The following is a 15,731-nucleotide window of genomic DNA, read 5'->3' on the forward strand; positions in this document are numbered from 1 at the left end:
AATGATATTCCTGACTCCAGAAGAAAAACTGTTACACTTAACTGAAAAGTGTTGCTGATAATCTGATCTAAAACTTTGTATTCAACTTCATATAAATGCAACCCTACATGAATTACCTTGTTGCAGTCAGGAGAATAAAAGTAGGATTTGCAGGATCAGACTTCTAGGGCACAAAATTCCGTTACAGACAAATGTGGAAACTCTCTCTGAATTAGGGGGAAAACCTAACCCTAAAGCAAAAAACCCCTTTCTTCCTCCACCAAGAACTAATTGATTTTTAAAATCGAACATAGGTGCTGTAAGAAGTACAAATTCTTTTCTTACATTGAAAAACATTAAGGAGTTTAATACAAACACAGACAAAATACAACTAACTTGCCTCCTTAACGTTCTGTTGAACTAATTCAGGATCAAGAATTGCTCATGATGGTATTTTCACCTAAATTATCTGCCTCTTTTCAATTAGCTTTTATTATTTTAATGGTGGCTCCTCCCAGCCTCCCTTAGTGCTTTGGCCAGACTCACATAATTGCCTATATTTTATGTAAATTGAATTGTTACACCGTAAAATGATATACATATGTGTCTACCACACAAAGTCCAATAAATGGTGTGAATAAACCCATTATTTTCAATGTAACGGCATCCGATAGCAGCCTGGGAAACACAGGGCTGACAGATGTGAGCCCATGACAAGGCCTGGAAAAAAACTGAATGAGGAGCACTCTGACAGACTGCAATTAATTGACTTTTGAAATAACTCCTTTTTTTCCACAGTTCTACTTGGCTGAGCAAGATTCACAAATTGCTGTCTTGAACTTTTTAATGGAACAAAATAGCTGCCAATGAAAGTCTAAATGACATGAACTTTGAATAGGAGTCATACAATGACCACACCGTGACATGTTTTTAACTGACATTATTGGAGAAGTAGCAGCCACTCAATTGGGAAGGAATTAGGAAGGGGGGAAGAGATGGGAGGCAGTCAGAGAACTGGGTATAGAAACATGGTCTGTTAAACACTAGCCAAATACAGTTTTATTTTTGGAAGAGAAACAAGTATTAGGAAACATCTGATAAACGTTTTTACGTATGTTCCCAGAGAATATGATTTGGAGTCCAAGTGTATTGTTCCTTTTGCTGTGAAAAAGTGATCACAAAGCTAAATCAAGGGGAAATTACATTAGCAAGTAAGAAAACAGACCTTGTATGAATAATGAGCATGCTGACTTCTCTGGGGTTTCAGTACCTGCCCAAGACCCAGGCTGCAGTCACAGTCAAGTTTATGCAGGCTCAAAATATCTATATTTGTCTGTCTTTGGCAGACCTAACTGACTTCTTAATCCCAGGGACATCATGGGACAAGTAGTTAGTGAAGATGAGGATTTTTTTTTTTCCTAGTTTTTGTACTACCTGCCACTGCTGATCAAGCAATACCAGTCTGACTCTCTGGGAGCTCTTTGGAGGTTTTATTCCCCAAAACCTTCATCAGCCTAACAACTCATCTGTAGAACTTCAAGTGGAAAAGTCAATTTGTAACTTGTTTTATGGGTGTCTTTGTTTTGACTAATTTTTAAAAGTCTGTTGAGACACAAGAGCAGCTCCCTGTGGAGCTGCTTTCCACTGGCCATATAGCGAGGCAGCAGCTTGCAAACCACATGCCCTTGAGTTTGATTTCACCGAGTAACATTAGGAATCATCACCTATTGCTGCTTCCAGATATAACTTAAGCTGGCAGATGCTGGACATCACCTAAGGCTTTTTTAAGCAATCCCATTGCACATACTGACTCCTTAGTCATTCATCTTCCCCCAGCTGATGACCATGTTTTTGCTTACCCGAAAAGGTCTCCAGTTTCATTTACTGGATAGGATGCTCCCCTCATCCTCGGCTAGGATGCAACATTACTGGTAAAGGGTGCATAGCTCAGGTGAAGGAGACAGTTTAGGATGGCATTTGACAGTCCAGAGGATACCACAGCCTATGCAGCACTCCTTCTTTTCTTTCTTCCCCAGTTCTTGTATAACTCTGAGTTATGTAGTAAAAGACCTGTTATTTGTATGCTATAGCATCTTTATTTCTGCTTTCCTTACTGCTTGCTTCAACTTTGAGCACAGAACAAAACATTTAGAGTTAGGGTTTACCATGAATATTTACTGAATTCAAAATACCACAATTAATTCACCTTACAGCTGAAAAGATCAATGACAGTCAACTTCCAAAACAGTTACAGGCACAGTCATAAAACAGATGGCATAAAATCTATGTCTAGTGCCCTGACAAGGATGTCTAGCTGACACATCTATATGAAATAACATATAGTATACATATTGAAGTACATGGCTGATATATCAGTACAATCAACAGGTTTACAATTACATAAGCATTTCTTCTTCTAATTACAGTATTTTACTCGTGTTTAACTGAAGAAAGGATTAAATTTAAACTGATTAATGTATTTTCAGTAGGCAGTTGTACATTATTAATATGTGAATCATTCCACATCCTCATGACTTTATTAACACCAGAATTAGTCTTTTTTCTAGACTGGATAAGTTGGGTTCTTTATAGTATTAAAAAGAGAAGTGTAATTAAACCACATGCTTGTATCTACATTTTGTTTAAAACCAGTACAGCTCTGATAGTTACTGGCTGAGTAAAAACACTTCAGTTGTGTTGAAGAGGCTTTTGAACCATCTTTTATCATGCTGTAACTAGTATCACCCCAATGTTTCGATATATCCAAGATATCTGAAGCTAACCAAAGTAAGTTTTCAGAAGTGCAGCAATTCAGTTACACATTTCTCACTTCATTCCAAATCAACAGAAACTCATTCTATCATTTCTAGTCATTCATAGCACAAAAGAAAACAACCAAAAAAGAGAATCAGGAATACAGCGGCAGGCTTGTTTCACTGCCTGTGGTAATCCAGAACACCTAATGCGTTATATACTGTTGGTCATATACCAATGACACATTTAAAGAATCCAGCCTTGTCCAACATGGTGCAATAAGAGCTCGAGTATCGCTCCAGATGATGGCTAAAGAAGCCCATAGACTTGGAGGTTAATATTAACACCCTTTTAAAGTCAAGTAAGCAATAGAAAACATGGACTTTCTCCACTGCACAAACCACCAGAGCACTTTTTTCCCCATGAACAAGGGGACAGAGTACCCCTTCAGCACCCTGCTGAGTGGATCTGCAGCCCTGTGGCACAGCCAAGCAGCTAAAGGGACAGGATTTCTCAGAGGAAATTGCTCTTGTCCCTCACTGCAGAAAAACTGGAAGTGCAGAAAAAAAGTTTTGCATTCATTGATGGCTCCTAGCAGGACACAGCCCCCTTCTGCACCTTTTGAAGTGTTCTGCTTAGTTTGGTAGTTTTAGTGCTGACTGTGCTTTGGAAAGGTGGCACCCTTGAGATAGTACAACTACTCCAAAGACAGCCATGGCACTTTTAGGTCCACCATTAATTCCATATGCTATTCTGGCCAAAGAAATGGAAGCATCTTATCAGACATATGCTATCCTTGACAAAATACTAAGAGTTTACAAACCAAGTAAAAATAGAGACACCAAGCCTGAATTCCTGCAAGTCTTTCTCTAAAGCGCTTTGGCTAACGTGAAACGTAGTCACAGAGGTTCTTTTGAGCCTTCTAGCAATTCCCTTCCAAGCTGCCAGCCGTAGCTTTGTGTTTTATTTCACCAACTCCCATAAGGGGGAGTTTTACAAATCCAAGTCCAGGAATTCTCTTATGTAAGCTTCCCTGTTCTTCACGGGCTACCGCAAGAAGCAAGAGCTAGCATAGCAAGTCCAGAGGCATCAACAAGATACAGGCCCAATAACTATGAGATCCAAATACCTTGATTGCCTACTGTTTGTTTTAAAGTTGTAAGAAATGCAGAAGTACAGATTCCTCTGTACGTGGCGAGGACTTCCGAAAACATACCACAACCCAAAGCAAAGAAGACCAAGAGAATTAAAAATCCATCCCAGTGGGAATGGATGTATATTCTCCTTTGAGCTAATTCCCTGCATGTTTCGAAAGACTCACCTGTCTGCCCACAGCCTTCGCGCAGAGGAAACAGCATTTTCTAGGTACTGTGCACAGTGTCTTGAGACTCCTCAAATCAGAGTCCCAATAACATGTAGGAAATCCAGTTTCTACTACCTGAACAACTAAAGATACACCAGCAGACAACATCCTGCCTCACAAAGAGGAAAAGCTTTATGACAGGAGACCCTGCTTTAAGTGAACAGCTCATTTATGCTCCCTATGCAAGCCAAAAATGCACTCCCTGAACTCCTCAGCACATAAAAAACCACTGAAGAGCCTTCAGTGTGAAGATGTGAAGCATGTTCTGGGTCAGAACATGAGACAGAATGCTTCATCCCACAAACTATATTATTACAGGGTGCACACTACTGCTCTGCAGGATGTCTTCCTGAAGACTCTCTGGCGTATTCCAGTCTCTGAGTCAATGTAATTTATTTCCTGGTGATTCTGACACCATTTCTTATCCATCAACTCTAAAAGTCTCTGCATTTCCATTCTGATGAGATTTGTCATATTGGCTTTTATAACTTAGCATCATAAGACCTGAACTTACTGAATTTAACAGTTCATTCTGTACCATCTCATGGAGTCATACACTGAGAACATGTGTATCGCAAATCCTGACTATGGATAACAGTCTGTGTATAGAGAAAAAGGCAACACTGAGACCTACCTCAAAGCCTGGAACCTGAATTTGTCACAGATTTCTTCCTGTTTCACTCTCAAAGGGGTTATTGCTACCTGTGAAACACATTTAGACCTGAAAATTAATTCTGGGCATCCTTTACAGCAAACCACAGGAGCCACAGCAGCTATTGAAGACATTTAACAATGGTTCATGTCACAACTTTGCTTTTAGAAGGACAATCAAGGTCTCCGCAAAACTTTTCATTGTAGTTTTTACCATCATCAACATTTTACTAAATCACTATCTCAAGGCTTTAGCAATTCAGACCAAAGAATCAGCAGATTTCCCAAACAGCTTAAAAGAGTTAATAATTTTCATCTCAAACAATCTTTGAGACTTCTTAAACTAAGACATACAAACAGTTGCTGCAGGACTGATTATCTGCATGCAAGTGCTTAGGCGAACTAAGTTCAGATACAAGACCTTACTGTTTCATTTGGCAGAGAGAGAGAACAGTGCCACTAGAAAATAACCAGAAGGCAGGGTACAAGGCTTCAGTAAACTGGGTTTTGAATTTATAGATCAAGTTATGCTTCTCCCCAACAGCCATGAAAATCACAAACCCTCCCTCGCAGTGGAGTAGCACACCAATCTTGGTAGCCTTCACATTGGGTAAGCACTTTTCAACATCATTATGCCAAGACGATATTTTGGAATTAAACCACTCAATACACCAAGAACTGCTGTTCCTCCCAAGGCGGCTCTCTGGCCCCTGCCGGTCCATGCTGCCGTAGCAGATGCCAATGCCACAGAAGTTGTTCTGCTGCAGTTCCACTTCCCAGTAGTGGACGCCTCTTTTGAAGCACTGGAACCCCAGCACTTGGAAACAATCGATGAAGCGCTGAGGGTGGTGGTTATAATTCTGGGGGATGTCCGAGACAGACATCCTGGTGTATCTCTCAGACAGAATCACTTTGTTATGAGCTGTGTTGTAATCCAGCGTGATGTTAGCAGCATCTGCAATGACATGAATCGTTTGAAGGTCCTGAAGAGCAAAGCACTTTAATTTATACTGTCCTGCCTAGGCCCTTGTTCCTATGTGTGTTTATCTCCCTGCTCTGCTCTCCTCTACAGCACAGACAGTTCTTAGGGCCACAGTAATAGCTGCTGGGTTCAACTGCAGCTCTGTGTTACACAGCAGGCAAATGGAGGACAAGTTTCCTTCCTTCCTGCATCCCTATGGGATTCCTTCCCCACCCAAATATATGCTGGCAGAAGAAGGGGATTGCTGATCTGGCAACAAAAGGTATACCATATCGTATACCATGTGGTATAGCATCTTAAGCAAGCCATCATGGGCTCGGATAAAAGCCTGCATTTCATTTCAAAGAAAAATCCAGTGCGTTACATCCTATTTCTAGGCTACCCTAATGCAGTCATTTTGGGGGAAACCAAAGTCATTACTGAGAAAACTCCATTTACCTTTGTAAAGATACATGAATACCAAAGACAAATTTGATTCATCTGGCAAAAGAACCACTTGGAAACCTCCTGCCTCCTTTTCCTCCAAAAGTTTCCTTCATTTGTAACAACCAGTTGATAACCTACTAAGCTAACTAAAACCCCTCAAAAGTATTTTTGTCAAATAACTGCAGAGGGCACATAAGACCAGTGCAGTAAGTGCAGAAAGTTCATCTTTAAGTAATGTAACATTGGGTGTCTTACACTGCAAAAGCTCCTCTCTGGATTTCTTCAGAAAGCTGTCAATAAGCTCTTTAGTTGAAACGACAGCTGCAGCATTTAGTGTTCCCGTGGTTGGTGCTGTGTCAACAGAAGAAAAGAGAGTTTGGCCAGTTGGGAAGAAACCCTGCACGCTTAACACACCATCACAGACACATTCAGGTTGGAGTGGACCTCTAGAGGTTATCTGGTTTAGCCTCCTGCTCCACGCAGGGCTAACTTCAATATTAGCTCAGGTTGCTCACTGTCTTGTCAAGTTTTGAAAATCCCCTGTTGCCCCTAGGCAACCTCTTTCCGTGCTTGATCACTCTCACAGTGACTAGTAAGAGCCTTCTCAGAGCAAGAGTTGAACTTTTGCTTAATGCACCAACACTAGTGACCATCTACTTATCATTTTAAGAGCAGTCAATGAAAATTAGAATAAGTATGCTGAAAGTTTGGACTCACCAACTTTAACAGGTTTCTTTTTCTCCTCTGGAGGGGGAAAAAAAAAAAAAAGTGAACTGTGAGTTCTACTGAGACTGCAAAGCCACTGATACACTATGCCAGCTGTAACACCATCATCATGGCTCTTCTGAAGCTGCAGCAGTAGTTTAAGCTGACAGTCCAGCATGTTGAAGCCATATACAAACACACCCATATTGGAAAGCTATACATGAAGCACAACCTACTATTTGCTTCCTAATTCACAGGGTCATTAGCCTGGAAGGAGCTTCATCTCTACTCCAGGATGTGGCATATTAGGGCAAGTGGTAATAAGCCTGTTCCCATGAAGCACATAGAGTATTCCTTTTCTTTTTACAACAGAACTTCTAGTGCTGCAACAGGAGCTACGAGTCCATTCAACTCCAGCATCCCCAACAGACCCCACCGAGTGCTCCACACCCAGGACTTGTGAATGGAAAGGACCATGTGTCAAGAGCCCAGTGGAAATAACAGAAGTAGTTTCTTAACACTTGGATTTATTTCAAAAAGAGAATATGGAAGATCTTCCAAACAGGCTAGAGTGCTGCATTAATACTGGCATTTGGACAAAACAACACTGAAAGGCCCCAGTATAACATGGCACAAAGACTGTCTCCATCACCACAACCTTAGACTGTAGGCAAGACGTGGCCAGCAAAATGTCTGAGTAAGGTTGCTGTTAATCACCACTTACTGGTATCTGCCTCCACCTGCAAAGTTGCTTGAGCCTGGTGAAGGATTTTCTCTTTGTGGGTATGCTCTTGGCAGGGCAGGTGAGAAAAAAAAGAGAACATGAACAGCTCATAAGCAGGACTGAATATACACAAATCCATCAAACAAGCCAACAGATGTTTAGTACAAATGAAAAAAACACCTGCAAGAACCAGAGTGGGGGGAGGCTCTGCTTTGCTTTACAGCCTGCGCTGACACCACTACAGGCGCACACTGAGGCTAACGCACCATTCTATCTGTGCAGTTTGCTGCTTTACAGCTCACAAGGCATCCATCACTCAATAGCCCCAAACACCCTCCCTTTCCATGCCAAAGTGCTCACTACAGATAATCACTGCATCACTGCTAGAGCAAACCGCTCTTGGGTAACTGCTTGAATTCTTAGTTAATGGTAAAAGCATAGTTAGGAGGGGATGATGTTCTTTAGTACTTACGTGGTCCCGGAGGCTTTTTTCCAACAAAGGTTCTGTTTGAAGAAGCCGCTGGAGGGGTCTTAGTTTTCCCAGGTGTTAGTTTTGCTGCAACAGCGATATTTTACATTATGGTTTGTATTGCCAGGAACAGTAATGCTTTAGTAAGGACATTTTTCAATCTTATTTTTCAGTTATGTGAATAGAACTTAAGTGATACTCAACAGAGATGGAAACTGCATAGAAGATAGCCATGCCGCAGTCCAAAAGATACTTTTGCTTAACACAGTAAGTAGAGCTTTGTTCTACAACACTTACATGATCAGCACTTTTACAGTTGGGTAACTATAGTCCTATCACTCTAAAGCATTTTACGTCTCCCCTCAAATCCACATCCTAACTGCATCCAACCCTGCTACATAATAAAAACATGAATTACTGTAAGGAATAAAGGCTGAGCTGTGCCGGAAGGGCATAGTATGATGATACTCATCAGCTTATCCAAGAACAGATAAAAGTGAAGAGACACTGGCACATTTTTTCTCATAGTTTAGCCCAGACTAACATTTTTGTGTGGAAATGGAGGACCGCAGAAGTTGGAAGACATAATTTATATTATACAACTGTATTTGCTGCACTATTTTTTTTTAATGATATTTGGATTGGAGGGGGAAGATCCCTCATTTGAGCTCAAAGCCAAGGTAGAAAATGCCAATGATTCTCCAGTGATACAGTACCTTCCACTCTTTTCTCCCTACACTGAATTACTGAAAGTTTCACAACGTCTTTAAGGTTAACGGCAGACTGGTAAGTGGAATGTAGCAAGTTTTGGTCCATTTCAATTAAAGGAACAAAAGCGTCTTTTGTTGGTGTTTGTTGCAGTGCTGCTGCTCTCTGAAATGACAAATGGAAGATCTCATGCAGACCACCTTGTGTAGCAGACATAGAAAAACACAACCATGTTACTTTAAATGGGAGGGGGTTTGTGCATTCATCTCAAATTCAGAGGAGCAAAGGCTACAGTCAGACATGACCCATGGCAAAAATCAGCAGCAACCCACACGCATTAATTCTCAACTGTTATCTGAAGCAGCGAGAAAGACCTGCTAGACGGTGTCACAGCACAGAGCCGCAACGCCTCACGGAGATGAGTCCTCTCACCCACTGGCCCCTCTGCTTGCGGCAGAGGTAGCGGCTGAATTGGGGGGAGTTACCAGACACCACTTCATTTCAGCACTCTTTCATTGATACTTGTGTACTTATCAGTACATCCTTTTATAGCAGGTTCTTGCACACGACTGCATTACCATTGGACTGACAGTGTCTGGAGAGCAGGACTACCACAGCAGGTTTTTCTGATTCTGCATTCTAGAAACATGAAGAATTGGATTCGCATTTAAAGGACATATTACCTTCAAAAACAGAATGTCATCGCCTTCAGTCAGTGCCATCTCAATCTGATCTCTGAGAGACTGAATTTCCTTCTTCTTACTTCCCAGAACACCGTAAATATAATCAAACTTATTGCTAACTCTTTTTTCTTCATCTGCAATTGCTTTCAAGGTTTGAGTTTCTCTTTCTTCAATTAAAACTTTAATTTCTAAAAACTCATTTTTGATCAAATCTTTCTTTTCGGAAGCTGTCTCCTGGAGCAGACAAGAACAGACAGACACCGGTTTCAAAAGAACAGTTTGTGGGCAAAGTACTGCTTACTACTGCTACGAGAAAGCCTTTGAGGAACACGTAGGCTTCGCTTACTTGAAACAGGCAATAGAAAAGCTATGTATTTCTATGTATTTTGGAAAGAAAACTCGTTTACTCCCAAGGAATCAGGACAATTCTTGGTCTCCAGACCCCTGCTGCGGGGGCTGCTGGGCAGAGGGCAGGCCAGCCGTGCCATCTAGCAGTTACCAGCACTGGGATGGGGCTGTGCCGCCGCGAGCTCGGACACCGCGCACCCACTCGCATGGCTGTAGCTGTTGCTGCCTCCGAGATGTGGCATCTCTGGTTAATACAAAGTTATTCCTGGTCCTCCGAGAGATGTTCCAGAGGAGCACAGAAGTGCTACGCTGGCAGCTTTTCAGTTTCTTGGTCTCTACCGCTCAGTTCAGAAAGGATGGCACAAGGGAGACATACCTGATCCAGCCATCAGCACAAACAGCAACCCCGGCCGTCAGCTAAGGGCAAGGATTAGTTGGGGGAATTTATGGGGAAGAGCCATCCCAAATTTCAGCACTGGTGCAGCCGTTACAGCTCACTAATCCTTTAGCTTGGGCTGCATGGACACCTGCTTTCCGGTGCAATGGGAAAGGATGGGTTTGAGCCCCGTTACGAGCCAGGTCTGTCCGCACGTGCGCGTATAAAGCCCTTATACCACGGCTGGTTTACTCCCACCTCCCACGGAGCTGCCTGGCTCTGCCAAAATGCCTCTTTTCTGTTCCTTCCCAATAACGTTTTCTCCTGCCAACGCAATCTCAATACTACAGCCGTTGTCGCAAGAGTACAAGCATCAACAACACGCAGTGGCCAGCGTATGCCAAGCAACCTGACAGCATTTTGAACAGAGTTACCCACTTACAGCAGCTTGGCTTTGGTTTGTTTTCACAGTGTTCATCGCCCGAGTAGCTCTTTCACTCTGATTATGCAGCTCCACGAGTCTCTTCTTCAGCGCCAACTTCGATAGAAGAGATCAGAAAGTATTTCAGAGAAGTATTTGCCGTATCTGCTCTCAGTCAGGTCACGCTTACCAGAGTAAGAACCGTATTTACAGAAAGTTTTAAATAACCATTGTAAGCATTTAGTACTATTGGTTTAAAACCTACTGCTCCTTAAACCTTATAGGATGTAAAAGTACTCTCCTGCACAAGTGTCGCTTGTGGAGCTGGCACCCTCCCAGCAGCTCCACCTCTCCTAACAGCAAGATGCACGCTGTTGACTCACTCTCTTGATAACGACCAAGTGCTTTCATCAGCACAGCAGTCCCAGTGCTAAGAATAGACTTTACGTTAGCTCTCAGGTTGGACTTTGGGCATTAGGTTAACGCTACTGTTTGCCCCTCTCATTTTAATTGAGACTTTTATTGCTCAGATGTGAATTACGTATTCCTTTAGTTCACGATGCTGCTAAGCTAAATCAGGGCGGACTTCTGAGGGTAAGCAGCATACATGCTCACCGAACAGATGGGAGTTTGGCCACCTGAACTTTTCAAGCGTGCTTTACTCTCCTACCCTCTGATTTTCAGCTGCGCTCTAAGATACGAAGGCCAGGTTTCCTTCCTTTCCACCCCGTGGAGAACCTCCTCCTGGCTTTTATCTACGCGCTAGAGATCTCCCTAGGCTACTTTTAGAATTCTTTGCTTAAGAACACAGAGAGCAACGTCTGTCTACAGTCCCTCCGTCAGCCTGCGGTAAGGCCACGCAGCGGACCCCGTACAGCGAGCAGCAGAGGAGGCTCGGGGTTGCGGGTGACACCCAGCGAGGCGGGGGCCTCGCCGGTCAGCCCAGCCCAAGCCAGGAGCTGGCAATCGACTCCACGAGAGCGCCTTCCCGGACCCTTGGAGCACCGTCTCGGAGAGGGGAGGAAAACGCAAGGAATGACTCCGAAGACACGCGTTGGAGGGCGGATAAGGGTTTGCCGAGGCCAGGCAGGAGACTCACAGCGCAAGTCTTGCTCCGGCCTCCCCGCCGGCACTCCACAGCCCACGACCCCGGCACCCAGGGACCCACCAGGCCCCGGGGGGGGGGGGGGGGGGGGGAAGCGAAGGGGAGCTCCGGGGTGCCCCCACCCGCTCACCTGGGCGTTGGCTTTGGCCACCTGCAGCGGGCTGGTGGGACACAGCTTGTGCCCGAGGAGGCAGAGGGAGCAGATGCAGCTGCCGTGCTGGCCGCAGAAGAACTCGAAGAGCTTGTTGTGCTGCGGGCACTTGCGCTGCTGCAGGTCGCGCAGGGGCGGGCAGAGCTGGTGGTCGCGGAAGGCGGGGCTGTCGCGGTGCGGCCGCAGGTGCTCGGAGCAGAAGGAGGCGGTGCAGGTCAGGCAGGTCTGCACGGCCGGCGCCTGCAGGCAGCTGTCGCAGCGGACGGGGGGTGCCTGCGCCCCGCGCCCCGCCGCTTCCTCCTCCTCCTCCTCCTTTTCCTCCGCGGCCCCAAGCCCGGCGCGGCCCTGGAGCTGCTCCACCACCCGGCAGAGCACCGTGTTCTTCTGCAGCTTCGGCCGGCCCGCGAAGGTGGCCCGGCACTGCGGGCAGCTGAAGTTCGCCGACAGCCCGGCCCAGCAGAGCTCCAGGCAGGAGGCGCAGAAGTTGTGCCCGCAGGGAACCGTCACGGGGCTGCTGAAGAGGCAGAGGCAGATGGAGCAGGTCAGTTCCTCCTCCAGGGCCACCAGGCCCGGCTCCGACGGCGACCGGGCCAGCGCCGCCATCGCCCCGGCTGCCGCTGCCCCGAGGCTCCAGAAACGAAACTGGAGCCGCGGCTTTCCGGGAATCTACGCGCCCCGTCCCCGCCCCCGCGGGAGGGGCGGCGGCCCCGCAAACCCCGCCGCCCCCGGGGCCGCCGCCCGCCCCGGCCTCCGCCCGCCGGGACCGCGACCGGGACCGCGACCGGGACCGGGACGCTGCGGGCGCCGCCGCCTTCTCCCCCCGCCGCCACCCCGGGGCCGCCTTCCCCCGGGGAGGCGGGGTGAGCTCAGCCCGCTGCTTCCCTCGGCGCTACCGTTAACCTGCCGGGGGGAGGTCACATAAGCTGTTGTCCACCCAGTGTTTGTAAAGCATGCGGGTCACGGCACTGCGAATGCGGAAATCATCTCAACAGATGACGCTTCCGCAAATTGTCTTCTTTTTTCCTCAATCTAACTGTTGAATAATTGCTGTTTCTAGCAGAAAAGTTGGATGCTGAATAGCAACGTGCACAAGTGTTCCTCTTAAACTACCCTGACTCCAGATTCTTCCAGTGGCCTCTTGCTGCTTCCTCCTCTGCCCTCTCTGCTGGTGTCTGTCCCAGGGGCTTCCTTGGTGCCCTCCGTACTTCTCCACTGACACTGGCAGCATGGATGAAACGGAGCAGCCTGGCACAAATCCTCCAAGAATTTAAACAGAGCCTGGTGGTCTGCAGCAGCAGCAGCTGTCTGCTCTCAACTGCATTTCCAGGAGCCAAAGGACACGTAGTGTGGACAACTGCTGATGTTCTTTTTAACATCGTTTAAAAAGTATTGGCAGGCAATTGTGGGGTTTCTGTGTTGCCATTAGTCCTCAGAGACTCCCAAAAACATTCAAGAATCATATAAAGCACCCGAAAGAGGCAATAGTGGTTTGTCTGTTATAATTAGTGCTTTGAAAGAAATTCCTAGCCAGTTATTTTGGAAGACTAAATTAAATCCGAATGCTCATTGTAAATCCACATTATACAGATAATGTTGACTTCTACCTGCATCAATAATCTGCTCCAGTCTCGTAATACTCCTTCAGGACTAACTACGGACGGGTCGTGTCACACGGGCTCTGATTCTCTGCTTAGTAAAATGGTGCAGAAAGGACAACAGGAGGCGTTCAGAGCTGCCGTGGCTTTCACGGAGGGGAGCGAAAGTTCAGGGATCAAGTATGTAATCTGCTTGAGGGTGGAAGAGTTTCTAGGAGACGGACATGGCTCCACTTATTTACAGCATTGTTGGGATATTCAGATCAGGACTTCATAACCGCTGTCAGAGGGGATGTGAACACCTGAGGGTACCTGAGAGGTGGTGGTTGACAGTGACTGCAAAGGAATGATCTGACAGAGCTGTGCTGCGTGTGTCGTGGTTTAACCCCAGCCAGCAACTAAGCACCACGCAGCCGCTCACTCACTTCCCCCCTGCCCCCAGTGGGATGGGGGAGAAAATCAGGAAAAGAAGTCAAACTCATGGGTTGAGATAAGAACGGTTTAATAGAACAGAAAAGAAGAAACTAATGATAACACCAATAAAATGACAGCATTAATAATAAAAGGATTGGAATAGACAAATGATGCACAGCGCAATTGCTCACCACCCACTGATCGACACCCAGTGAGTCCCCAAGCAGCCACCCCTCACCCCAGTTTATATACTGGGCATGACATCAAATGGTATGGAATATCCCTTTGGCCAGTTTGGGTCAGCTGCTCTGGCTGTGTCCCCTCCCAACTGCTTGTGTCCCTCCAGCCTTCTTGCTGGCTGGGCACGAGAGGCTGAAAAATCCTTGACTTTAGACTAAACATTACTTAGCAACAACTGAAAACATCAGTGTGTTATCAACATTCTTCTCATACCTAGCTCAAAAACATGGCACTGTACCAGCTACTAGGAAGACAATTAACTCTATCCCGGCTGAAACCAGGACAGTGTGTTGCCAGAGATGGGAACAAAGAGCAGCCGTTAATGTTTGTTTCTTATTTTTCTGTAGGTGAACGAAGCACTTTTTCCTGGGCTTATCTGGACTAACCACCGTCATCTTTCAAAGGCTCAGCAGCTTCACTGCATTTTCTGCAGCACTCATCTGGTGTCTACTGATGCAGACAAAGGTACGCAAATAGAAAGGGGAAATATATACCCTCACAATTGTAGCTTTTGCTTCTGGAGCAGAACACGGGATGTTCAGAGCTTAGATGAGGAATTTAAGGTCTCCGTTGTCAAAGAGGGCTTGAAATTCTGTTGTCTAAAAAATAATGTTCAACGTTAAAAATTACTGAAGAATTTTACCATCCAAATAGCTACTGAAGTTACTACCCTCTTTGCTTCCTTGCCATTACTTGAGAACTCCTTCGTGTGGTTCCGAACTAAATCTCTTTGCCCAGATATCACAGATTCAAAGTGCCAGTCGGAGTCTGAGCAGGAAGTTAGAAGCACAGCAGAATAAATTGTTCCTCATGTAGGTGTGGCTAAGCAAACATTGAGATGGGTGTTCTGATACTCTTTTGACTTTTTTGGATTTAATATTCAAAGTGGTTTAAGTAGGTATGATTTTCCCCTCAAAATTATAAATAACCCCAAATTCCTGAAGAGCTGACACTGACTCCATGTATTTTTGCAAGGTCTGTAGTCACAGCAACAAACTTTCAGGTCTTTAGGATCTGTTCAGCAGCTTCTGGCTGCCAGCCTCTAGCTGCGGGTGCTCGTGTCTGTAGGCTATAGCGTTGTTGTACATGTGTTGGACTGTAGCTTGCTAGCTCAAACATATCCTCGCATTTTGAGTCATGAGACTAGAATTTGCCAAAAAAACTTCAACAGAATTTTTAAACAAACCCATAATGCTAAATTGCGTAGACGAGGGTGGCAAGGAGCCCCCATGACTGACAGCTGGGGCTGCCCCAGCAAAGGGGCTCGCAAGAGACCCCAAGACTCTAGGGACAGAAAGCAAGCAATAAGGGTTTGTTCAGAGCATCACCAGCTCCCTCCGGGATTCACGTGGACATTCTGTCCTGTTCCGCGTTTCTCGCCCATTTAGTGCCCCAGCCCTGCCCCGGCTCCCCAGGTATGAGGAACCTGGCGTGTGGCTCTGTCAAGAGAAGGCGTGTGGGTGTGACAGGGAGGGCAGTCAGCTCTGTCAGCCTGCAGTTCCTTGATTTAAATTGTGCATCAAGACAGTAGTAGTTTCACCCAAACTTGGTAACAATGTATAAATAAAACTCAAGATTTTATCTACAAAACACCCTCTCTCTGGGGTGTAGTTGTTTTCAACCATCATTGGTTCACC

At 45.6% G+C, this 15,731-nt stretch overlaps 2 protein-coding genes across 5 annotated transcripts in view; one reads left to right on the forward strand and one right to left on the reverse strand.

The window, feature by feature from the left end:
* LOC115341226 (meteorin-like protein) overlaps nucleotides 1-15,731 on the forward strand; it is a 30,388-nt gene that overhangs the window by 12,684 nt on the left and 1,973 nt on the right. The window contains exons 5-6 of one of the 2 annotated variants that reach the window (XR_005932447.1): nucleotides 8,227-8,320; nucleotides 14,442-14,559. The gene's annotated coding sequence lies outside the window, so the exon portion shown is untranslated. Of the gene's footprint in view, nucleotides 1-8,226; nucleotides 8,321-9,313; nucleotides 9,452-14,441; nucleotides 14,560-15,731 lie in introns of those variants that run through there. The other variant, XR_005932448.1, reaches the window with a different exon arrangement.
* TRIM25 (tripartite motif containing 25) lies at nucleotides 2,134-12,559 on the reverse strand. 3 transcript variants are annotated; one of them, XM_030013789.2, is made up of 9 exons: nucleotides 11,825-12,558; nucleotides 10,611-10,706; nucleotides 9,445-9,678; nucleotides 8,770-8,926; nucleotides 8,057-8,140; nucleotides 7,585-7,650; nucleotides 6,873-6,899; nucleotides 6,411-6,506; nucleotides 2,134-5,702 (listed from the first exon to the last, which is right to left on the reverse strand). In XM_030013789.2, the coding sequence occupies exons 1-9, from the start codon at nucleotides 12,446-12,448 to the stop codon at nucleotides 5,170-5,172; spliced, it is 1,917 nt and encodes a 638-aa protein (XP_029869649.1). In that variant the 5' UTR covers nucleotides 12,449-12,558; the 3' UTR covers nucleotides 2,134-5,169. The 3 variants fall into 3 exon arrangements, with proteins under 3 accessions (XP_029869649.1, XP_029869650.1, XP_040979597.1); XM_030013790.2 differs by lacking the exon at nucleotides 7,585-7,650 and having other exon boundaries at nucleotides 11,825-12,559; XM_041123663.1 differs by lacking the exon at nucleotides 6,873-6,899 and having other exon boundaries at nucleotides 11,825-12,559.

This window comes from Aquila chrysaetos, chromosome 5 (genome assembly GCF_900496995.4).
Source record: "Aquila chrysaetos chrysaetos chromosome 5, bAquChr1.4, whole genome shotgun sequence".
Taxonomy (NCBI): Eukaryota; Metazoa; Chordata; class Aves; order Accipitriformes; family Accipitridae; genus Aquila; species Aquila chrysaetos.

Bases quoted from the DNA above. Each gene is read 5' to 3' on its own strand.
- TRIM25 (XM_030013789.2), bottom strand. From the start codon at position 12,448: ATGGCGGCGCTGGCCCGGTCGCCGTCGGAGCCGGGCCTGGTGGCCCTG. The intron at 8,141-8,769 runs GTACTGTATCAC...TCGCTGTTGCAG, and splicing joins TAGGGAGAAAAGAGTGGAAG to CAAAACTAACACCTGGGAAA. The intron at 6,900-7,584 runs GTAAGTGGTGAT...TTCCCCCTCCAG, and splicing joins GCAGGTGGAGGCAGATACCA to AGGAGAAAAAGAAACCTGTT.